The sequence below is a fragment of the Carlito syrichta genome, unplaced genomic scaffold (genome assembly GCF_000164805.1).
Source record: "Carlito syrichta isolate Samal-C Ts95f unplaced genomic scaffold, Tarsius_syrichta-2.0.1 Scaffold304275, whole genome shotgun sequence".
Lineage (NCBI taxonomy): Eukaryota > Metazoa > Chordata > Mammalia > Primates > Tarsiidae > Carlito > Carlito syrichta.
In genome coordinates this window covers 173568-199398 of record NW_007248371.1, presented here as the reverse complement: position 1 = coordinate 199398, position 25831 = coordinate 173568, and the positions used below count along the sequence as shown (strand labels likewise).

At 34.0% G+C, this 25831-nt stretch overlaps 1 protein-coding gene across 1 annotated transcript in view; it reads right to left on the bottom strand.

Moving 5' to 3' along the window:
* Positions 1-25831, bottom strand: part of CENPE (centromere protein E) — a 94369-nt gene that overhangs the window by 22489 nt on the left and 46049 nt on the right. Inside the window, 19 exon segments of the mRNA XM_008059594.2 lie at positions 5020-5223; positions 6062-6259; positions 8164-8382; positions 8667-8771; positions 10630-10917; positions 11083-11121; positions 11124-11185; positions 11188-11263; positions 11854-12144; positions 13073-13231; positions 14423-14581; positions 15164-15448; positions 16196-16354; positions 16500-16790; positions 18054-18341; positions 19225-19380; positions 19498-19788; positions 20969-21127; positions 22758-22961. Of these exon segments, the coding sequence (XP_008057785.1) occupies positions 5020-5223; positions 6062-6259; positions 8164-8382; positions 8667-8771; positions 10630-10917; positions 11083-11121; positions 11124-11185; positions 11188-11263; positions 11854-12144; positions 13073-13231; positions 14423-14581; positions 15164-15448; positions 16196-16354; positions 16500-16790; positions 18054-18341; positions 19225-19380; positions 19498-19788; positions 20969-21127; positions 22758-22961 (3633 nt within the window).

The window sequence follows — 25831 nt, the reverse complement described above, 5'->3', positions numbered from 1 at the left end:
AAGTGGTATAGTGCTACTTGCAAGTGGACTTACATTAGTTGTAAATGTATATTGAAAACCATAGAGCAACGACTAAAACAAGTAAGGAAAGAAGTATACTTAATATGGTAAGAAATGAGAAAAAATAGAATAATAAAATACTCAAAATCATGAGGTAGAAAAAATGTTGAAGACAAAAATAAGAAAAAAAAGGAGGGAAACAAAAACAGTAATATGGTTAGTCATCCAATTATACTAATAATCACTTTAAATGTTAATGATCTAATATACCAATTAAGACAGATTGTCGAAGCAGATCAAAAAACAAGATCCATCTAGATGATGACTACAAGATATTCACTTTAAATATAAAGAAAAATTTAAATTAAAAAGTGAAAAGCTAGAGAGACATAAACTAGTCTAACACTAAGCAAAGGAAAGATGAAGTAATTATATCAATTACAGAAACAGTAGAGTTCAGAGCAAGAATATTTATCAGGTATAAAGAGGTGCATTACATAGTGATAAAGGCTTCAATATTCCAAGAAGATATAACAGTCCTTTTTCTGCACACACCATTGACAGAACATTAAAATACTTGAGGCAAAAACTAATAAAACTATAAGGAGAAATAGATGAATCTATTATTACAGTTGGAAACTTTAACATTCCCTCTATCAGAAATGGACAGCTCTACCAGGCATAGAATCAGTAAGGATCTGGTTGAACTCAACAGCACCAGTCAACTAGATACAGTTGACATCTACAGACTACTTCACTCACCAACAGACCATTACACATCCTGTACTCACAATGAACACTTACCAAGACAGACCATAGTCTGGGTCATAAAATACATTTTAAATACATTTAAGAGAATAGAAATCATAATATGTTTGTTCTCAGATTATAATGGAATTAAACTAGAAATTGATAACAGATAGCTAGAAAATCCCCAATACTTGGAGATTAAACTACATACTTCTAAATAACATATAGGTTAAAGGAGAAATATCAAGAGAAATAAAATATTTTCACCTACATAAAAATGAAAATGTAACTTATCAAGATCTGAGGAATTCAGTGAAGGCAATACACAGAAGAAAATTTTTAGCACTGAATGCATATATTAGAAAAGAAGAAAGATCTGAAATCAACAAACTAGGCTTTAATCTTAGGACACTAAATATGAACAACGAATTAAATTCAAAGTAAGCAGCAGAAATAAAAATTAGAGCAGAAATCAGTAAAATTGAAACAAGTAGACAGAGAAAAGAAAAAATATCAAAAGCATTTTTTTTAAAGATCAATAAAATTAATAAGCCTCTAGCTAGGCAATCAAAGAAAAAAGAAAGGACACAAATTACTAATAACAGAAATGAATGTGGGGACATTACTACAGATCCCATAAATATTAAAATAATAATAATGGAATATTATGAACACCTCTATGTCCACAAATTTGATAACTTGGGTGAAATGGACCAATTTTTTGAATGATATAATCTGCTAATACACAAAAAGAAACGGACAGTCTGATTAGATCTATATCTAGCAAATACATTGAATCAGTAATACAAAATCTTTCAGAACAGAAAGTACCAGGCCTAGGTGAGTTCACTGGTGAATTCTACCAAATATTTAAGAAATTTAAGAAAAAAAAAATCATTCCCATTCTTTACAATCTCTTCCAGAAGATAAAAACAGAAGGAATAACTTCCAACTCATTCTATGAGGCCAACATTATTCTAATACCAAAACCAGATGATGACATTACCCAAATACTAACTTCCTAATACAAAATAATAGAAAATCAAATCCAACCATGTATAAAGAGGATTATATATCATGATCAAGTGTGATTTATTCCAGGTATGCAAGACAGGTTAAACATTTGAAAAACAATTAATGTGTTCCATCACATAGGCTAAAGAAGAAAAATTAGATGATTGTAACAACAGATGCAGAAAAAGCATTCATAATTTAAAACTCTCAGCAAATTAGCAATAAAGGTAAATCTCCTCAACTTGATAAAGAGCACCTACAAAAAAACTATAGCTAACATCATATGTAATCATGAGAAACTAGAAACTTTCCTGCTATGATTGGAAGCAAAGCAAAAATATTCCATCTCACCACTGGTTTTCAACATTGTATTGAAGTCCTAGCAGTGAGATAACACAAGTAAAGGAAATACAAGGTATACACATTTAGAAGGCAGACATAAAACTCTCTTTGTTGCACATGATGACCATATCTGTAGAAAAATCTGAACGTATCAGTGAAAAAACTTGTGGAACCAATAAGCAATATACAAGGTTACAGGACACAAAGTTAATATGCAAAAGCAAATTGCATTCTATATACCAGTGATGAACAAGTGTAATGTGAAATTAAAAATACGTTATTACTGGCTGAGCTCGGTGGCTCAGCCTAATCCCAGCACCTTGGGAGGCCGAGGTGAGTGGATTGGCCGAGCCTGTGGGTTCAAGACCCACCCAGGCAACTTGGCGAGAGCTCATCTCCACAATAAATAAAAAATTAGCTGGGCATGGTAGCGCGCCTGTCGTGCCAGCTACTTAGAAGGCTGAGGCGGAAGGATCGCTGGAGCCCAGCAGGCCAAGGCTGTGGTGGCCGGGAGCGTGCCACTGCACTCCAGTCTGGGTGACAGAGTGAGACCCCAACTCAAAAAAATGTTACTATTTATGCTAGCATCTCCAAAATAAATACATAGGTATGAGTCTAACAATTTATGTATAATACCCATATGAGAAAATGACAAAGCTCCTACGAAAAAAACCAAGTAACTAAATAAATGAAGAGATATTCCATATTCAAGGGTAAAAAGACAATATTGTCAAGATTGAGTTCTTTCCAACTTCATCTATAAATTAAATACAATCTCAACAAAATCACATCAAGTTATTTTGTGAATATTGACAAATTGATTGACTTTAAATGGAGAAGGACCCAGAATAATTAACAGCATATTAAAAAAGAAAAAAATAAGCGAACTGACATTATTTGACCTCAAGATTTACTATAAAGGTATAGTTATCTAGACAGTATGATTTTGATGAAAGAACAGACAGAACTAGGGAACAGAACAAAGAGCCCAGAAATAGACCCCACACTGTCAACTGATCTTTGACAAAGGAGCAAAGGCAATACAATACAGCAAAAATAATTTTTTCAATAAATGGTGGCAGAACTGGATATCCACAAGCAAAAAAATGAATCGAGTCAGAGATCTTACACCCTTCAGAAAACTTAACTCAAAATGTTTAAATGTGAAACAAAAACTAGAAAACTCCTAGAAGATGACAGAGGAGAAAACTTAGGAGACCCTGGATTTAGTTATGACATTTTAGATACAACCTCAAAGGTAAGATCTATGAAAGAAATAATCGATAAGTTGGACTTTTTAAGCATTAGAAATCTGCACTGTGAAAGACAACACCAAGAGAATGAGAAGACAAATCACAGACTGGGAGAAAATATTTGCAAAAGATAAAGGACTGTTAACCAAATGATACAAAGAATTCTTAAACTTCCACAATAAGAAAACAAATAACCTGACTAAAAAATGAACGCCAGGCCTGGACAGAAAAAAAAAGATACACAGATGGCAAATAACCATATGAAAAATGACCAACATCATATGTCCATAGAAATTTAAATTTAACAAGATACCACTACACACTTAATAGACTATACACACACTTAATAGGTTAATATTCAAAATTGACACCAAATTCTAGAAAGGATGTAGACAACAGGAATTCTTATTCATTGCTGGTGGGAATGCAAAATGGCACAGCTCTTTTGGAAGACAGTCTGGCAGATTCTTACAAAACTCAACATAATTTTACTATATGATTCAGTAATTGCATTCCCCGATATTTACTCAAATAAGTTGAAAATGTCTGTCCACACAAAAAGATGTAACGTGTATGTAGCATCTTTATAGTACTGAATTTATAATTGCCAAAACTTAGAAGCAACCAAGATGTGCTTCAGTAGACAAGTAAACAACTGGTACATCCAAACAACAGAATATCAGTGTTAAAAAGAAATATTCCATGAAGCCATGAAAAGACACAGAGAAAACTTAAATGCATATTACTAAGCGAAAGATGTCAATCTCAAAAGGCTATATACTGTATGATTCCAACATATGACATTCTGGAAAAGTTAATACTATGGAAACAGTAAAAAAGATTAGCAATTGCCAGGGGTTAGGGAGGAGAGACTGGTGAATATGGGTAGAGCACAGAGGACTTTTAGGGCTGTGAAACTATTCTGTATGTTACTGTAATGATGGATACAGGTCACTATATACTTGTCAAAACTCACAGAATGTACAACACCGAGCATGAACCCTAATGTAAACTATGGGCTTTGGGTGATAATGAAATATCAATGTGGGTTCAAGTGTACCAAAAGTACCTCTCTGGCATGGGATGTCAACTGTAGGAAAGACTGTGTGTTTGTGGAGACAGTGTATATGAGAACTCTGAACTTTCTGCTCAGTTTTACTGTGCACCTAAAATTGCTCTATAAATTAAAGTTTATTAATAATTAAAAAATACATTTTTGAATCTCAAAGTTCAAGGGTTAGCACACGAGGCCCTACTAAAGTAGTTGGCTAGTGCTTACAACTTTACCACAGCTGCTGCCCATAGCCCTGAAACAGACTCATGTCTCACCACCTCTGAGGCTATATGGAAAAAAGGCTCAATTCCTAAGGAAGCAGTGAGAAAAAGGGAAAGAGAACAGTAAGAGGATTCCAGATTCCACAAATGGAAACTAGATATTACACACCAAGATTCTGTTACCTTTATCAGTTTACATCAATATATTTAATTATTTTAAAGAAACATAATAGATTACAGGAATAATGTGTTTTACAAAATCAATTTTTATGAAGCATACAAATAAAGAAAACATACTTTATGTTACACTATGCCCTTTTAAGAAAGAGGTAGATATTAAAGTAAACAAAAAGAATAAGATAGTAGAATAAAACTTAATACTTACAGTTATTTTGTTATTAAAAAAGTTATTAACTCGACAAATCCCATCATTTTCTTTCTGGATGACATTTTTAAGCTTTTCTACATCGAAATGAGTATTCAACCACTCTTCCAAAAACTGCGTCATTTCTTTCCTATTACTTAATACTTGCTGAAATTCAGTCTTTATGCTGGGGAAGTCACTTTCTGAAAAATCTTTGAGAATGTCCTGAGTAACAAATAAACATCAAATCATCTAAACATTAGGAACATTTTTACTCAAATATATAAATACCATAAAAAGAAAAAAATACCTTTAGGTATTTTGTTAAATACCTACTATACTCTCACTTATCTTAATATTTTACAGTAAACTAAAAAATAATTTAAAACTTATTTTAGTTTTTTGTATAATAAAATTCTGGCAGTATATGTAATGTAATAGGTTCTACTTGTTAGAGTTAAGACCTGTCAAGATGATAAATCTGTGACTGATTATCAGAATACAAGAAGTGCTGACCCCCCCCCCCCCCCAAGGTGGGGTTTTGCTATGTTTCCCAGGCTGGTCTGAAAGTCCAGGAATTGAGTGATTCTCCCACCTCAGCCTCCCAAGTGGCTGAAATTATAGGTGTATCACTGCATCTGGCTTTATGAAGTGCTTCTGAATACAGCTTTTGTATACATACAGTAGACCTAACATGCATGTTGGCAATCAGATGCTAGCCTCACATTGCTGGGTAAAAGTAAAACACTCCATGTGGAGTTCTTGCAATAAAAAGTTTTCTGTCTTTCAGCACAGATAAAAGAAACTTTAGAAGGCATTTTGGAAACTTATTGTGGGGTTCCATGAATTCCCACTTGCTAATGTTAAATCTGTCTTTCTGTATCCCTGGAGGTCTGAAGGGAGGCTAGTCCATTACTTGCCAGTTTTTATGTCTGGCCAGTTGTCACTTTGCAACCTATTTTTAATTTCTGATAAGTGAAAATGGCTCTAAACACATGTAAAGGTACCTTTTTGCTTGATAAAAAGGCTTAAGATCTTATTATATGTTTAAAATAAATTATACCTCAATATGCAGATCCATTTTCTGGTTCAATTTGAGGTTCCTTAATTCTTTGGAGGATGTATCATGATCTTGTTGAAGATGCTGGATATTAATTAGCAATTCCTTTTGCTTTTCCATTTCATCAATAAAATCAATTTCAAATTTATTGATGGATTCATTTTGTTCTTCTTTTATCTTTGCAACACTGCTTAACACATACTTGCAGGAAAAAATTAAATTGGAAGCTTTTATCCCATTTAGAGGAAGGATGGCATCTTTTATTATATATTTATATCTTCTGATAAGTGAAGAAGAGGGAAGGAACTTCTCTCTATCCTCATTTTTTTCCTCTCAGAATCTTGGGAGAATAACTTCCAGACCTCTACTTCCATATTTCTGACTTCCTATTGGATATACATTATGGATGTCTTACAAGTACTTAAAATTCAATATGCTTAAAATGTAACATGATCCCTTTCTTATAAGCCCCCCTTTTTTTTATTGCCCCCTTTCAGTTAATTGTGTTGCCAGTCACCTAGGTTTTCTAGTTAGATTCCTGAGATTTATTTCAACATCCTCTTCCATCTTGATTGGGTAACCACAAAGATGATGCTACATGCCTCAAGTCTTCCTTGTCAAGCATATTTAGATATCTGGCTTCAACTGACAATAATTTGAATGCCATATGTTCCATGGACTTCATTAATAAGTTCTGGATGTCTGATTGCCAGGATTTGTGGAAGACTTATCAGGGCCCAAGGGGAAGTCTATCTAGGTAGGGCAGATAGATTGCCCCTTATTCCTCAACTTCCACCATTCTTTAACCTCTTATAATCTGGTCTCTTCCTTAACCACCCAATTATAACTGTTCTGACAATGACTACCAATGACCTCTATTATCACCAAATTGAGAGGGTATCTTCAGTCCATATTTTGGCTACCTGAAGTATTTACCACCCTTGACATACTTTTCTCCACTGACTTGAATGACTGCACTTTTGCTTGATTCTCTCCTGACTGACTTTTCCAAATTTGACCTCATGTGTTGCTCTCTTTTCTGTTACTGCCTCTTAGACATTTATCTTTTTCTGAGTTCTTTTCTTACCTCAAGGCTCTTATTCTTCATTATGCTTTCTGGTTGTTGTTATTATACATGTTGCATTATCTATCACCTACATGCTGATGAGCCTCAAATGTTAGTTCTTACTTTACTCCTGCCAAGCCCTAAATTCACAACTAAATGACTACTTGGATGTTCCACCATAGGTATTTCAACCTCAAAACACCTCAAATTAAATACCTAATCTCTTTTGCCTTATTCACCTTGTTTCTCTTCCTATTTTTTTTTTTTTTTAATAATCTTAGTTAACAGTAGACCATCCACAAGCCTGACGAAGCCCAAATCTAGGAACTCCACCTAAACTTTTCTCTTACACCTCCACTATCAATAATGTGAACCTATCATTTTAAGCTGCTAAATATTTCTTTAATCCCTTTGTCCTCTCCATTCCATGAAACCTTCCCTAGTAGTACAGTCACACATAATATCTCATTTAGACCACTGTAATTGTCTCTTGTCTTTTTTTGCCATTAGGCTTATCCCCTTCAAACTAATTTAATCTTTATTCTGAAGTACCTAAATGACAATCTGAGCTTATTACTGCCACTACTTAAAATAACTGTCCATTGACTCCCCATCTACAAAATGAACTCCAAGTCTTATTACAGGAGTCTGGCTTGCAATAAAGTTTCATCTTCTGTAACTTTTGTCTAGTATGTCATGTAACTTGCACCCACTTCTATCATTGTGCTTGTTACTTGTTTGCATGTCTTTCTCATCCCCTAGACTATGAGATCTTTGAGATGATATTTACATCTTCCTCCTGAGCACCTTGACACAGTGTCTAGGCCGCCCATAGGCAGAGCTCAGGTTTGGTTGAACAGGTACTAGGTATATGGAAGAGTCTGTACATTATTATTTTTAGACTCAAGTAATCCTTCATTTGGTAGTAAGTATACTAAATAGCAAATATGCCAGTTCTCAAAGCAGGCCTTAAATACATTGAAGTGTGTAATTTAAAATCACAGTAATATTTACAAAAGTATTACTAAAAGGGTAGTACCTTAAGTTTCTTCACAACTCTTTGGAATTCCATGGAACATCTCTGGTTTGTAGTAAAAAGTTTTTCAATTTGTTTGGTTTGTGAATATGGAAGTGAGAGGTTTGCTTTTACTCTAATGGAAAGTTCTTTTTGGATTTCAATTTCCTTCTTCAAGTCAAGAGACAGTCTACTCAGGCATTCATAATCATTATCCATCTCTGAATATTTCTTCAGAAGCTCCTAAAGAAAATTAGAATTCACTAATGATCTTTAACAATAAGTAGAGTTCCAACCCTAGAATAGTAACAAAACCTATGCTTTAACATTTTCTGTAGGAGAGAAATAAAGACTTGTGTATTTTTTTAAAATTACAAAAACTTATTTTTGATTTTTGATTATAAATATATAGTTATTGTGAAAATTAAAAAATATAAGTGAATATAACAAAGAAAACCAAGAACAATTATTCTTACCATTTTCAAAGGGAACAACATTCATTTGTTGTTTTAACAGAGGGCACTTACTTTTATCCTAAAGCACTTTTCTCTCAGGTTTTCTGTAAAGTGCTGTTGTCCAACATTTAGTAACATTTTTTCAGATTTTACTACCTCTTTGTGGTTCTGTTGGTCCTGCTTTGGTACAAAGAAATAAACAGGGCTTCAGCTATGACTCTACACTCATATATAATGTCTAGTTATATACTTAAAAAAAATTTTTTACATCAAGTTCCAATGATGGAATTAAATATTACACTTGTAACTCAAAACAATGTTAACAATCAGAAAATGAATAATAGTATTAAGTTATATAGGGAGTGACCTCAACTCACTGGGGGAAAAAAAGTGAAAAAACCACGTATTTTTTGGAGACAGAATTTATTCTCCATAGTTACAAATTAGGTTTTAGTTTTATTTCAGGTTTTGATTCTTCCAAATCTCTGCATTATTCAGTTGCAGTTTTAACAGATAGTATTTACTTTTATCCTATAGTACTTTATTGCTGTCAGCCAAATAACTAGCAAAACCACTTGTCTATTGGTCTTTCAAGTCTTAGTAATATATTCTTCTCAGCACCTTGGAAAAGCAAATTCATACCCTGTTTATATTTTGCATTTCTAATTAAAAAATATAAGACAAAACATTTTCTCCCACTTATCTTGTTCAGTACGAAGAATATTTGTTGAATGAGTTAAATCTCTTTATAAATTTGGTTAGGGCCCACATAAAAATGAATCCCAGTGTCTGGTGATCTCAAATGGTACTTTTTCTACTTTATTCTTTATTATTGAAATATGAGAATAAAGAAGATTGTTACAGATTTCTTTTTTTTTTGAGTTGGAGTCTCACTCTGTCGCCCAGACTGGAGTGCAGTGGCCACTCCCGGCCACCGCAGCCTCGACCTGCTGGGCTCCAGCGATCCTTCCGCCTCAGCCTTCCAAGTAGCCGGAATTACAGGCATGCGCTACCACACCTGGCTGACTTTTTGATTTATTGTAGAGATGAGGTCTCGCTGCCCAGGCGGGTCTCGAACCCACGGTCTCAGGCAATCCACTCACCTCAGCCTCCCAAAGGCGTGGGATTACAGGCTGAGCCACCGAGCCCAGCTACAGATTTATTTCATACAACTTACATTTGTCTGAACTTTGTTATCTTTTAAAAGAGAATTCAGTTTCTTTTTTAAAGGACATTTACTTCTGAATAGGTATAAACAGTCATACCAGAATAACTTAACTTTTATATTTATCTTGACTTTTTTCCTTTTAACTTCATCAATAAGAGCCCATCTCTAGAACTTTATCATGTAGAGGTAGAGAAATGGGGTATTTGTTATAAATTTAATCATTCAAATACTTCTTCATTTAGAATAAACAATTCTCTTTTTTTTTTTGAGTTGGAGTCTCACTCTGTCGGCCAGCCTGGAGAGCAGTGGCACGCTCATGGCCATCCCTGTTGGGCTCTAGTGATCCTTCTGCCTCAGCCTTCCAAGTAGCCGTAACTGCTACCATGCCTGGCTAATTTTAATTTATTTTATTGTAGAGATGAGGTCTCACCATGTTGCCCAGGATGGTCCCGAACCCTCTGCCTCTGGCAATCCTCTCGGCTTGGAGCCCCCCCCCAAAGTGTAGGGATTATAGTGTTCTTTCTTTAATAAAACTTTAAAAAGTTACATTAAGAAATGTAGTCTGCTTTAACAAATTTTTTCTTAAAAATAAAGAATTAAATAATATTTTCTAAAAAATATTTTAGTTTCTTTCTTTTTTAAAGCAGGATTTATTGAGAGAACAGAAAAGCTCCCATAGTGGGAGGGGAGCTGAAAGGGTTGCCCGATTTTGGCTTCTTTTTAAACTATTTCCTATTTGTGTGAAAATTATACTAACAATTTTCTCACCCTTTACTGTTCAAAGAAATTTCCAGACAAAAATAAAAACATGTTCAAAAAAGCTTAATTCTTAAAATAGTTACTAGATAAGGGAAGATTGTGACTCACTCTAGCTATCATTTCTCTTATGGTTTCTCTGAATTGGTATCTTTCCATTTTGAGAGACTCTTTTATCCTCCTTTGCTAGTCTCTTTCTTTAGCTACAATTCTTATTTCTTCAAGACTTTCATGAAGTTTCTTAGTTAAGTGTAAGTTATCCATTTCCACACTTTGCATAGATATATTTTGGGCCTCAAACTGCTTCAACTGTTCCATTTCATTACTTTTTTAATGTGTTTTATTGACACATTCTTTTACTTTAAGCAGTTGAAGCTCTTTTTTCTGATGTTCTTGGATCTTGAGATAATTATAAAAGTTAAAATGCAAACAGAATTCCTTCAAGGAAGGAAATAGTGTCTATTTGTTATATACATACACATATATCTATATCTACAAATTTGTATCTGTATCTTTTCTCATTCTGCAAATAATTTTGGATACAGTTACTTCTAAAAGAAGAACAATATAATACATCTTTTTCTGTAATTCATCTTTTGACATATATGCAAGTCCTTTTGAACATTTGAAATTTGAGTTGTTTTTTCTGAAACTTTTTCTCTAAATTATCAATAGTTTCTTGGTGTCCTTTTGAATGCATATGAGCAATTTTTAGTTTCTGTTGTGTTTCCTGATTTTTTTATTACTAGAATAGAGAAATGTAATGGCATAAAGGTACATTACCTTTTCTTAATGATTAACTAGTTTAAACAAAAATTTAAAAAATACACGTTCACAGTTAAAAACAACTATACTGTCCCCAAGTTAGAATAGTACAGAAGGATATATATACAAAGTACAATTTCCTCTTCCTAGTCTCCCCCATCTTAATCCTGCTCCCTGTTGAATTCTGTCACTTGCTTTTCTCCTTTCATACTGCTTGGACATTTTTCTAAATCGGTATCACAGAATGCCCTATTCTTATGCTTAGTGTTCCATTACATAGACAGTGCCTTACTGGTGGACTCTTGGATTACTTCTAGATTTTGGCCACCGCACACAATGCTACAGTGAACATCGTTGTATTTTTGTCCAAGTGTGTGAATATAATGGTAGGACAAATTCCTAGAAGTGAAACTGTTGTACCAAATATATATGCTGATAAATTTTTTAAACATGGTTAAGCTGTCTCCCTAAAAGATTATAATATTTACCTTCTTACCAACAGTACCATCTATTTTCAAAGAAGGGAGCTTTTTGTATTAAAACTGGATAGGAAGAGAGAGTACAACTCACGCTAGCTATGATTTCCTGTAGGTCTTTCTTAAGTTGGTCTCTCTCCAGTTTGAGAGTCTCCTCTACTCTTCTTAGACTATCTCTTTCTTTCATTATAGATTTCATTTCGTCAAGGTTGTCATGAAGTTTCTGAGCCAAATTTAAGTTTTCCATTTCTTTTTTATCCAGAGTTAAACTTTGGTCTTTGCATTGCTTCTTCAATTGTTCCATTTCAGACAGTTTTTTCTGTGTCTCACTGATATCTTCTTTTAACTTAAAAAGTTGATGTTTACTTGCCTTAAGTTCTTGAATCTTAATACAACCAGAAAATAATGTTAGGATACAGATTTTTTTTTAAGGACAGATAAAGAATAGTTTCTAAATTGATTAAGACAATAGTGTACCCATGTTACTTTCACTGATAGTCCACATAATTTAATTTTCTTTTGAGGTATAATATATATAAAACACACTAATTTTCAGTGTATAATTCAATTATTCTTGACATAAGGATACATCTATGTAATCACAACACAGTTTAAAAGAGAACATTTTCAGGTGAGGTGTGATAGCTCACGCCTATAATCCTAGCACTTTGAGAAGCCGAGGGGGGAGGGTTGCCTGACCTCATAGGCTTGAGACCAGCCTGGGCAAGGTGGTGAGCCTTCATCTTTACAATATATCAAAAAATTAGCTGGGCGTGGTGGCACACACCTGTGGTTCCAGCTATTTGGAAGGCTGAGGTGGAAGGATCACCTGAGCCCAGCAGGTAGAGGATGCTGTGGCCATGAGCGTGCCATGGTACTCCAACCTGGGCAACACAGTGAGACTCTGACTCAGGGGGAAAAAAAAGAGAGAGAGAGAACATTTCCAGCACTTTGTAAGGTGTCTGTGTGTCCCTTACTAGAGGTAGCCACAACTCTAGATCAGTTTTTGAACTTATGTATCACAATGTGCTTATCCGCTATTCTGCTGATAGGCATTTGAAATGTTTTCAGGTTTTTGCTATTTTGGATAAAGCTGCTATGAATATTCTAGTGCCTTTTTGTAGACATATGCACTCTTTTTTCTTAGGGACATACCCAAAGAATAGAAATGCTGGACCTTAAAGTAGGCTATGTTCAGTATTAGTAAATATTATCAAGCTGTTTTTCAGACTGGCGAAACCATTTTACATTCCCAACCATTTTAGGCACAAATAAATAAGATATACAATCAAACAAGACATCCACAAAAATACCTTTTCTTGTAATTTAGCATTGGACTTTTCTAAATCTTTTTTCATATTTGATACTTCATCAGTCTTCTCAGAAACAATCCCTCTGAGTTTATCAATAGTTTCCTGGTGCTCTTTCAGATGCATGTAAACAATTCTTAGCTCCTCTTGTTTTTTCAGATCCTTTATCATTAGAGAAATTTTAAAAACAGTGACATACCTTAATGTCAACTAGTTTTTAAAAATGAAAGTGATATTTTCTTAGTAAAAGTAATAACAAAGTACTCCACATCTTTTTTGTTGTAAGACAGATATAACTTTCTCTTCCATGTCCTCATCTCCCCATACTCTCTACTTCTACTTTCCAGGGGGTAACATACTGCACACGTGCATTCCTTCTACCTTAGCCTCCCAAAGTGCTGGAATTATAGGCCTGAGTCATACTTTTTGTTAAAAACAATAAACAGGTCAGGTGTGGGGGCTCATGCCTATAATCCCAGAACTTTGGGAGGCAGAGGCGGGAGGACTGCTTGAGCCCAGGAATTCAAGACCAGCCTGGGCAACAAAGTAAGACCTTATCTCTAAAAATAAATAAACAAAAACCATTACAATGAACAACCTTGTGGTATGTGTGTGTATATGTCTGTGTTTGTGAATATGTGTGTATGTGCATATTTACATAAACACATATTCCTTTATTTTAACAATTGAGTCAATATTTATGACAGATAAAGTTCACAAAGAAAATGCTGATTACAGAATTTAAAATTTTCAAGAACAATTCTTAATTATCCACTTAAAACGTTGTATCATTTCACTCTTGCCAACAATACCATTTGTCTCAAAGAAGGGTTTGTTGCTGTAAGAAACAACACATTTAACTGTGAGGAAGAGGAAAGAGTGTAACTTACTTTAGCTTCTGTTTCTCTAAGGTTTTCCCTAAGTTGGTCTTTCTCCATTTTAAGGGTTTCCTCTACTCTTTTTAGGTCATCATTTTCCTTAGTAATAAATTTTATTTCTTCAAGGTTTTCATGAAGTTTCTGAGTCAACTTTAATTTCTCCATTTTTATACTTTCCAGAATTGAATTCTGGGTCTCTAATTGCTTCTTCAATTGCTCTGTTTGATACATAGTTTCCTTGAGATCATTTTTTACTTTAAGAAATTGATGTTCTTTCTCCTGAAGTTCTTGGATCTTAAAAAAATCATACAATAAGTTAGGATCTCAATAGATATAGATAAAAAACTAGATGATATTTTCTAAATTGAATAGGCACATTTTTCACTTGCCTTGAATATTAGGCTAATTCATATCTTGTTTCATTCGACAAAAGGTCCGATTCAAACTTTGTTACTAAGATAACTTAAAAAAATACCTGTGCTTTTAAGGCAGTATTTACATTTTCTAGGTCCATTTGAATATTTGATATTTCATCTGTTTTCTCTGAAATAATCTCTTTGAGTTTATCAGTAGTTTCTTGATGCTCTTTCAGATGCCTGTAAGCAATTTTCAGTTCCTCTTGTTTTTCTTGGTCCTTCATTATTAGAGAAATAAAAATAAAACACTGAAGAGTACTACAATTCACACAGTATAGAAAGGTATGGGGTGAGAAGTAAAGATTCCCCTACCCTCTTCTGAGGTCTCCCAGTCCTCACCCTCTAAGCTACTTTTAGACGACTATATATGCTAGATACACAATTCTGTAACTTACCTCCCACCCTAACAGGACACTTCCACATCAGCAGCGTAGCTCTACCACATCGTTTATCTGTGGCATAGTATTCCATGATCAGAATGTGCTGCACTTACTTAAACAGTTCCCTACATGTTATAATTTTCCCCATTTTTTGTTTGCTTTATTATTGCAACTTGCTGCAATGAATATTCTACAAGTATCTTTGTACAGTTGTACAAATGAGTGCAAGATAAATAGTTACAACTGGATTTTTTAGGTCAATGAATAACTTATTGAAACATTTGGAAAATATTACTAAATATACCCCTTTCAGCATTCCCAATATTGTACCAATTTTACACTCCCACCAACCCTATGGCTGATTATTCTTTTAGGATACGAAGCTGTAGTTATTAAAGACTGAGAGAGATGGTAACTAACTCTAATTACAGTTTGTCTTATGTTTTCCTTGAACTGGTCTCTCTGTACTTTGAGAGTCTCCTCCATACTCCTAAGGTCATCTCTTTCTTTTGTTATAGTTCTCATTTCTTCAAGATTCTCATGGAGTTTCTGAGTCAACCTTATGTTCTCCATTTCTATATTTTCCAGAGTTAATTTCTGGGTCTCAAATTGCTCCTTTAAGTGTTCCATTTCATGCAGTTTTTCCTGAGTTTCATTGACCACTTTCATCTTAAGTTGATATTCTTTTTCCCGAAGTTCTTGCATCTGAGAAAATTATAAAATAAGTTAGGACACAGGCAGAGTATTTTCAAAAAAGGAAGAATTATTCCCAAACTAAAATTATAATCTAATGTATATACTGTATTAGATGTATATTATAATCATCTTTAAATTGCAATCTAATATATATACACCTTTCATAATGGATATGAGTAACATAATAATCTGATGTTGATTTCCAATTTGACAAAACAAGTTCTACTTTTTCCTATAATTCACCACCTGAATTTCCTAAATCCCAATGAATATTGCTACTTGAGCTGTTTTCTCTAAAATATGCCTTCTACTAACAGTTTCTTGGTACTCATCCAGATGAATATAAATGGTTTTTAGTTCCTCTTGTTTCTAGTCCCTTTACAATTAGAGGAAAATTAATAAAACTTAATAGTGAACATCATCAACACCTTAATGCTATTTTTGTATCCAAAAAACATTAGGAGAGAAATTTATATTAGCTACAAATTCTTCAATGTTGTCAGTTGATCTCTCCCCATTTGAAGGGTCTCCTGCACTCTTTCGTCTCTTTCCTTAATCATAATTTTAATTTCTTCTTGACTTTATACACACACACACACACACACACACACACACACACACACACACACACACAATTTATTTAAGAAAAAAAAAGGTTGCTTTCCAAAACAATTAAGTATGTTAAACAGGAATCTTTATAATTCAGTTAGCTACCCCCACAACCCAGGTTTCCTCCTATCTTCACTCCCAATTTACCTTTTTCTGTAATTCATCACTGGTTGCTTCTAATTCTTTTTGAATGCTTGATATTTCAGTTTCCTTCTCTGAAAGATTCACTTTCAGCTTATCGATAGTTTCCTCTTGTTCTTTCAGGCAACAACGAGCAACTTTGAGTTCCTCTTTGGTTTCCAGGTGCTTTATTATCAGAAGAAATTCCAAGAAATTTATAGAAATATTAGTAATTATTACACTATAACTAACTCCTCTTTCCAAAGGTTTAGTGCTTATAAAAACATTGCTTGCAAATTTTTTTTAAAAAACATGGTAAGATGAAACCTACCTTAGCTAAGATTTCTTTTATGCTTTCTTTGAGTTGTTTGCATTCATACTGAAGAACTTCTTGCAGCCTCTGTAGGTCATCTCTCTCCTTAGCTAAATATTTCATTTCATTATGACTTCCTTGAAGTCTCTCAGACAACTTGAGCTTTGTCATTTCTACGCTTAGTAGTGCTGAATCTTTGGCTTTGAAATGTTCCTTCAATTGCTCCATCTCACTCATTGTTTTACGAGTCTCATTGTCTTTTTCCTTCACACTGAAGGGTTGTTCCTGTTTGTCTTGAGACTCTTTGATCTTAAGGGGATCAGAAAGCAAGACAGTTGATATCCAGAGATATTTTATTTTAGGGGAAAAGAAATCAGGATACTTTCTAAAGCAACTAAGGCAGGATTCAATGGCTCATGCACTGAGCAATCTTTCCACTCTCCCACTCTTCCATTATCCAGGCATTTGACACTTTTTTTTACTACTATGCTGTCAGAATCCTACCAGAGGTTGAAGACAAAATGATAAATTAGACTTACATGATCTCTGCCTTTTGAGACTTAACACTTAGGGACAAAGACAGATATTATGCCAAATCTTACCAGAACAGAGGTGTTGGGTCCTCCCAGGGCATTAGTGTCAGATCAAATGAATTGCAAGTGATTAATAAAATTAGGGGGCAGAAAGTTCCAGCTGAGATCTGAAGGATGAGAGTATTAGTCATATAAAAAGGGGTAAGAAAGTACTGTAGGTAGAGAGACCAGAGCATATGAAAGCCATGAACTGAAGAAGAACAACAAATGAGTGTCGCTGGAGCACACGGAGCAGGAGAAAGAGGGAGCTGAAGTGAGAGACCAGCAAGGTCCGGAACTCAGGGTCTGGTAGGCCACATGGAGGATTCTGGTCCTTATTTAAAGACTAACAATAAGATATTAAAGGAATTTAAGACTTTAGCTCAGAATAGAAGCTGGATTAGAGAAGTTTAAGAATAAATGTGGTAATGCCTTTTGGGAAGCTATTGTAGCAAGTCAGGAAAAGAAAGGATGGTGGCTTGGATTACGGCAGTGGCAATGTGGAGAGAGAAGTGGGAGGATTTTTAAAACACATACTCAGATCAACAAGATTTGACGACTGGGTTACTGAATGAGCAGAAAGGAAGGGATACTAGTAGGGACAACTCCTAGATTTCTGACTGAAGCAATGAGACAGATGATAGTGCTTTATGGGACATTGGAAGAACAAGTAAAAAGGAAGAATCAAAATAATGCATTTTTGGCTTTATTCTTTTTTGTAGTTTGTACTATTTTTTTCTAAATTATTTTTGAATATTTAAGAAAACAGCTATCTTTTCTGAAAAATCTTTTCCCAGTTTCAGTAGTTTCTTAGTATTCATAAACACTTTTTAATTGCTGTTTCTAGTCACTTCATGATTAAGAGGCATTTAAAGAAAATCGGTAGTAAAATTGTAACTATAACACAATTTGGAACATTTTGGAAAACGTCCCTTTCCAAAGCCTTGATTCTTATAATGCAATACTTATTAGATGGGAGGAAAAAAAAAAAGAAACTTACTTTTGCCAAAGTTTCTCTGATGTCTTCTTTCAGCTGGTCGTGTTCAACTGCAAGTGCTTCTTTGATCATTTTAAGGTCATCCCTTTCCTTAGTTAGAGATTTTATTTCTTCATGACTTTCTTGAAGTTTCTCAGTCAACTTGAGCCTTTCCATTTCTATGCTTGCCAGTGTTGTTGAGTCCTTGGTTGTGGATTGTTCTTTCAATAACTCCAGTTCATTCATTGTTTCTTGAGTTTCACTGACTTCTTTCACATTAGGAGGGAGCTCCTGTTTTTGCAACACTGGAATCTTATGACATAAAACACCAAGGTTACTATCTGGAGATTATTATCATAATTCTTTAAAGGGAAAAGATCGAGATACTTTCCATAACAATGAAAGTAATCTTGAACCTTCAGGGCCTAACTTGGAGCACAGATTCTTAATTATTTTCCCTCAATTCTCACTAAAGCTATTCGTGATTTTTCTGCTAGTCATATTCTGTCATAATTTTCTTTCCAGCTTAGACCCAAAGTGAACCACTCCTTACACTTTACCAAGAAACTGTTAATTCAGTCAGTAGTACACCTGTTATTTCTATACTAGTTTCAAACGCTACAAGAGAAATATTACAGTTGAGCAAACTATATCCCAATAAACGAATAGTTTCTATTTTCAGATGGGCCCTAATGCTACATCTTAATTTTTTCTATATGTACAGATCAATTCCCCTTTTCATGATCAGTGGTACCATGTGATTTTGTATGTCCTATTTCTGCAATTACCATACCAGAACTGAGAAATTTTATATGCTGATAAAGAGGGGAAAGAACAGTGTCTTATTTAAATCCATTGTATCAACACCTGGCATAGAGTGTGCTTTTAACAAAGGTTGGACCAGTTATCCCAATGTTTCATTTTCTTCATAGCATTTACTATTATCTGATGTTATCTTGTTCATTTTATTGCTTATTTATCAGCTACATTCTTTCACGTGGATTACAGGAATTTTGTCTGTCTTGTTTCCACTGTACTTCTATAGCTCAGGACTTGCCTGACACATTAGACACTCAATACATATTTTCCTAATAAATGAATGAACCATAATTTAACAACTACTTATTGCTTATCTTTCCTTCAAAGGAGAAAGGAAGGAAGAAGAGACAAAAGATGAAAGGAAGAAAAGACATACCTCTTGTAATTCAGTACTGGATTTTTCTAAGTCCTTCTGAGTATTTATTATTTGAGCTGTCTTCTCAGAAATGTTTCTTCTTAGTTCTTCAATAGTTTCTTGGTGTTCTTTTAGATGCATATGAGCAATTTTTAGTTCTTCTTTAGTTAGTAGGCCCTTAGCAAGTGAAATTTAAAGAATATTATGACATCATTATCCCAAAATTGTTTCCCTCTTTCCAAATCAGTTTTTAAAAGAAACATTTAATAGATGAAGGAAAAGGATATAACTTACTGTAGCTTCAATCTCTTTTATATATCTGTTAAGTTGGTCTTTCTCTGTTTCAAATGAATCCTGTAATTTCTTTAGATCATTCCTTTCTTTGGTTATAGATTTCATTTCCTCATAATTTTCATCAAGTTTCTGAGCCAACTCTAGTCTCTCCGTTTCCACATGTTCCAATGTTAATTTTTGATTCTTTAATTCATTCTTTAAATTTTCTATTTCATTCATCTTTTTCTGCATCTCACTCATCTCTTCTTGTACACTAAGAAGTTGTTGCTGTTTTTCTTGGAGTAGCTGGCTCTTAAGAGGTAAAATTTTTATAATTACCATTTTGCCTATATTCTCAAAATTCTTATGTAAAATTATTAATAGCTCTGCCTCCTAACCTTTTATAAACAGACCAGTAGCATTAAAAGTAAATTAACCTTCCAGGCTTAAGTGTCTATAGTGGGTTGGATAGTGTTCCACCCAAAATTCATGTTTAGGATGTCACTAATTCATGTCAGGAATGTCAGAATGTGAAATTATTTGGAAATAGGGTCTTTGCAGATGTAATTAGATTAGGACAATATATACGAGATGGAAAAGGACACAGAGAGACATGGAGAAGAAGGACATGTGAAGAGGAAAGGAGAGACTGGAGAGATTCATTACAAGCCAAGGGATGCCGAGGGTAGCTGGGAGACACCAGAAACTAGGAAGAATTGTTCTCTAGAGCCTTCAGAGGGAACGTGGTACTATTGATTCAATTTTGGATTCTAGGATTCAGTCTTTGACAGAATAAACTTCTACTGTTATCAACCACCAAGTGTACAGCAGATTGATATTGACAATGTCAATCCCAGAAAACTGATATGGGTTGATTAGTGAATTCAATTAGGAGAGAATTAAAAGAAAACATATAAGGAAAAAGAGTTCCACAGAAGAACAATAAAAACAATATACTACATGTGGCACTGCCCTTACTTTACATAAAGATCTCTGAGGTTACATTTTAAAATCATTTGGACAGCTCAATTGTTACAGGGGTCTTAGCTCTTATAAAATATTACAACAGCACCTTTCTTCTACAAAAGAAATAATTCAGGAAATTGCAAATATCTATGGTGATAGTGATAAGTCTTACATTTCAGAGGATGACTAATACATCTCTATAAGAAGAGGAACTTTGTTTTTTTGACTAATATATCTCAAGTGCCTAGAACAATGCCTGGCCCATGGTAGTGCTCAAGAAATATTTGACTAGTGAATATATATTATTTGTTTAAATAATACAACGGCCCCCCCACCCACAGACTCTTGAATAATATAATCCTTATAAGGGATGTTAATTTAGTTCTCAGTATAAGTTTAAACTGTCTAAAGAATTAGCACTGAGATCTGTTCATTTGGGAGGCATGTGCTATTTATGGATTTAGGTCTATGGGAATAAAAATTTATTACCAAAAAAATAGCCAGGAAAATAACTTTAAAAATTCACCTTTTCCTTTAGCTTTTCTTCAACTTCTGCTAGTCTCTCACAGGTCCTAGAAAGCTCTTCTTCTTTCTTTATGGTATTGTTCTTTTCTTGTACAACTATATCTTGTTGCTTTTTAAGTTCATCTCCAAGAATTCTTAATTCTTCCTGGTTTTCAATGGTCTAGTATTTTTTTAAAAGTTGAAATTAAAATAAATATTATCTTATATTTATGAAATCAGGAAAAATCAGTGCTAATGAAGAAATCAGGACACACTATATAGGAAAAGGCAAATTCTAAAAAAAAAATTAGTCCTTAATCATATGGATGCCAAGAGTTGGCATTTTTCACACTGTTTTTTTTTTTTGCTAAATTTACATTCGTATTATGTGAATTAGAATTGGCTTTAGCACTGTATCATGAACATTTAGGTCAGTTTTGCCCATAAACTAAAAGAGATGTTTTCTAAGCTTTCACTGACCAGCATTTTTCAAACTCTGGAATGGCTTTGGTTTTGGGCATTGACCACCACCAGTAAGCTCAAAAATGGCAGCTGCCCTTTGCTAGTATGACTTGGGATAATCTTAGTTATTGACTTCACACATGTATCAAGACCACAAAAACATAACAAGCCAGAGACTGAGAATTTTTGTTTGTATGCGTATTTACATTCAGTACTTTTGACCAAGTAAGCCAATCCCAAGAAATTTGCAAAATTAAAACACAAATGTTAATTTCTGCTGTGTTCCACAGTGACCTTCTTCAAATAGTAATTTTAACCTATATATATTATATTGACCCTAAACATATATAGAGAAACTAAAGTAGGTATGAAAATATTGGCAAACAACAATAAGTATTGGCAAAGAAGGATGTAGAGCCACTAGAATCTCTTAATTTGCTGACGGCAATGCAAAGTGATACAACTACTTCGGAAATCAACCTAGCCAATTTTCATCAACTTAAACTTCCCTATGACCCAGCAATGTCATTTAGATATTTACCTTACTTACCTTACTGAAATAAGCACATGTACATAAAGAGTTGTACAAGAATGTTTATAAGCTGGGCTCGGTGGCTCAGCCTGTAATTCTGCACCTTTGGGAGGCTGAGGTGAGTGAATTGCCTGAGCCCGCGGGTTCGAGACCTGCCTGGGCAGGCGAGACCTCATCTCTACTATAAATCAAAAAATTAGCTGGGTGTGGTAGCGCGTGCCTGTAGTTCCAGCTGCTTGGAAGGCTGAGGCGGAAGGATCGCCGGAGCCCAGCAGGTCGAGGCTGCAGTGACCAGGAGTGGCTACTGCACTCCAGTCTGAGTGACAGAGTGAGACTCCATTTCAAAAAAAAAAAGAATGTTTATAGAAGTTTTACTCAAAATAGCCAAATATTGGACATATCTCAAATTTACATCAACAGGAGAAAGAATTAAAAAACTGTGGCATTATTCATACAATGGACTACTACTGGGTAATAAAACAAGAGGGTGGAAAGAAGTCAAACATAAAGACTACATTCTATATGATTCTATTTGTATGACATTCTAGAAGAGACAGAATGATCTAAGGTGACCACATCAGGACTGATAATTTGAGTCAGAGAGGGTTAGTATCAGCTGGTATGAGGGAACTTTGTGGGGGTGATCGAAATGTTTTCAGTCTTGACTGATTAGGCAGAAACATTTGTCAAAAGTCATCAGACTGTATATTTCTATCAGATATATTCACTACATGTAAATTATACCTCAATAAAGTTGATTAAAAAACTTAAAACAAAGGCAAAAATATATTGCCAAGTATACAGTGCCAAATCCTACCATTTCAATATTTTCCTTTAAGTCAGTCTTCAATTGTTCCTTTTCCACTTTAATGCTCTCTAACATTTGCTGGAGTTCATTTTTCTCCTGTATTAAAGAAAATATCTTCTTCTGTTGCTCAATTACCTCATTATCCTTAACATCTGCAGTCCATGTTTGGGTTTTTTTAACTTCCAAATTCTGGTTTTTATCTATGCCAACCACCTAAAATATCAATACATTATAGACAAATTTCTTAAATAGTTGATAATAACTATAATAATAATAAAAATAGCCAACCCTTTTTTAGTACTTGGTTATTGTGTACCAGGTGCTAGTGTCATATCTTGACATGTTTAATCTTGAATCTAACTTTATGAAGTAGGTATTATTATAATCCCCACTTGACAGATGAGGAAACTGAACTCTAGAAAGATAGTCACTTGCCCAAGACATATATAGAGAAACTACAGTAGGTATGAAAATGTTGGCAAACAACAATAAGTGTTGGCAAAGAAGGATGTAGAGCCACTAGAATCTCTTAATTTACTGATGGCAAAGTGATATAACTACTTTGGAAATCAGTCTAGCAAATATTCATCAACTTTAACTTCCCTATGACCCAGCAATGTCATTTAGATATTTACCTTACCAAAATAAGCACATGTACATAAAAAGTTGTACAAGAATGTTTACAGAAGTTTTACAAGAGAGGTATAGCCAGGTTTTAAACACAAGTGATCTGGCTCCAGTTTATCCTTTCGTGCCTGTTCACTGATAACAGTGGACAGTAATAAATATTAATAATATTTATAACTATCTTCACATGATAGTAAGCCTATGCATGTTTACTTACTTCAAACCAATTACACAAAAATAAAATATGTACAAAAATATTGTACATATTTTTCACAAATATTTTCTAAGTTTCATTCTAACAGTATATATTTTTTAACTACTAAAAGAGCAAGCAATCTTCAACTCTAATCACTTTATTTATTTATCCAGCAAAATCTGGAACTTATTCCTTATTCCCCACTCCCAGCAAACTTTATTTTCAAAGGCAATCCTACTCACAAAGGACTGAAGTTTTATTATATGTAGAAGGCAAAAATATTTTGACAGACTGTTTGTATCTCATAATATAAGAGCACAACTTATCTTTTCTTTATATATTTTTATATATTGCTTAAGAAGAGCAAATTATATAAATTCATTTATCCATAAATAAGTCATAACCAAAGGTAACCTAAGATATGAACTCATTGGTAAAGGAAGACAGAAACTGACAAATATATATATAATTGTGAATACAAAATTAGGGTATCATTATCTTACCTTACACTAGCTCAGTAAACACATTCTGCTCCATATTGGCCATACACTTAAAAGTATTTTATATCAATCTATACTCACATTAGAAAAAATTGGAAAAAAAAAAAAGACAATCCAAAGCCACCAACGTCACACAACCAACTATTAAAATTATGGTATATTTCTTTCCATTAAAAGATCAATTTTTATACATATGATATTTTTGCTTGTCATTTAAACTTAGATCATATGCATTGTCCCATACTGTTACATAATCTTCAGGTCATAATTTTGAGTAGCTGCTTTATTATCTAGTGTTGATATAGATAAGCCATATATTTGGCTATCCTCTTGTTGGCAATATATATGTTTCTAACAATGGTGAGAACAGAACTTACATGAGACATTAAGATGGGGAACACAGTCTTTTGGGACTAGTCTGTCAGATATTATAATTCAGAATCTCATATCTTTATTCTTAACCAGCAGCAAATGCAAAGCATATTAAGACAAAAATCTTCTGTAATGACAGCCAAGGTACATTTCAAACATGAACTCAGTCTAGAAGATATTTTAACTACCATGATTATTTGAGTAAAACTTAATAGATCTAATTATTAAATAAAAAATTTTGTCCTTTATATGAGAATAAGTTTACTAACCACACAGTTTAAGATTTGTATTGAAATATATCTGCATCTCCAGAAAGAGAGTCAAGCAGGACTGAAAACAAGTACTCTAAGGAAATTAATGAAAGACCTACCAATGTGGCCCCTTGGTACCCAGATGAACAAAGAGGTCCCTGGAAATGCCTGTACTCACTTTTCTATTCACATGGATGATTCCAGCATGAACACGATATAAAACAAAATGGATCTTGGCCTCCCATCCCAGACTTCAGGATTCCTAATGAACACAATGGCATCAGAAAATCCCCAGCAAGATCCTTTGATCAGCATGGATGAATGATTCCAGCATGAACTTGATAATGTAGGATCTAGCTATTCCCAGGGAGTAATATAACTCTCCCTCCTTCTTTATTGCCCTACAAAGGCATTTTGGATTTGTTTAAAGGAGCTATTGATTGTTGTATCTTATTGTCAAAACTCTTTCTCATCATAAAAGTGAAAATTATATACTTCAAATTAAGATCTAGTGCATTTGGGCATGATTATAACAAAGTGTAAATAATGTGAGAACATATGATATAGAACAAGTGAAAATAATTTTCTAGGAGAGAATAACTGAAGAAATGTGAGACAGAAATAGAAAAGTTCCCTTTTCCAAGGCAGGATTGTGGCCCAGAGTAAATAGGGAAAAATAGCTTATTTTATAGAGGAGTAGTATATAAATGTACACAGATTTTATTTATATTAATGGACTCATTGAATTACTATAAATATGTACTTGTTTTTATTTAATAATGTATGCTGTATATTTTTATGTTTGTACAGAAGTCTACCTTTACAAAATATATGACTGCACAAAAATCAGTTGTATCTCTGTACACTAACAATGAATAATCCCAAAGAAGAAACTAAGAAGACAATGCCATTTATAATAGTGTAAAAAAGAAAAGGATACTAAGAGTAAACTTAACCAAGAAGGTGAAAGATTTATACATTGAAAACTATAAGCCGGGCTTGGTGGCTCAGCCTGTAATCTTGCGCCTTTGGGAGGCTGAGGTGAGAGTGGAATGCCTGAGCCTGCGGGTTCGAGACCCACCTGGGCAGCGAGACCTCATCTCCACAATAAATAAAAAAATCAGCCGGGCGTGGTAG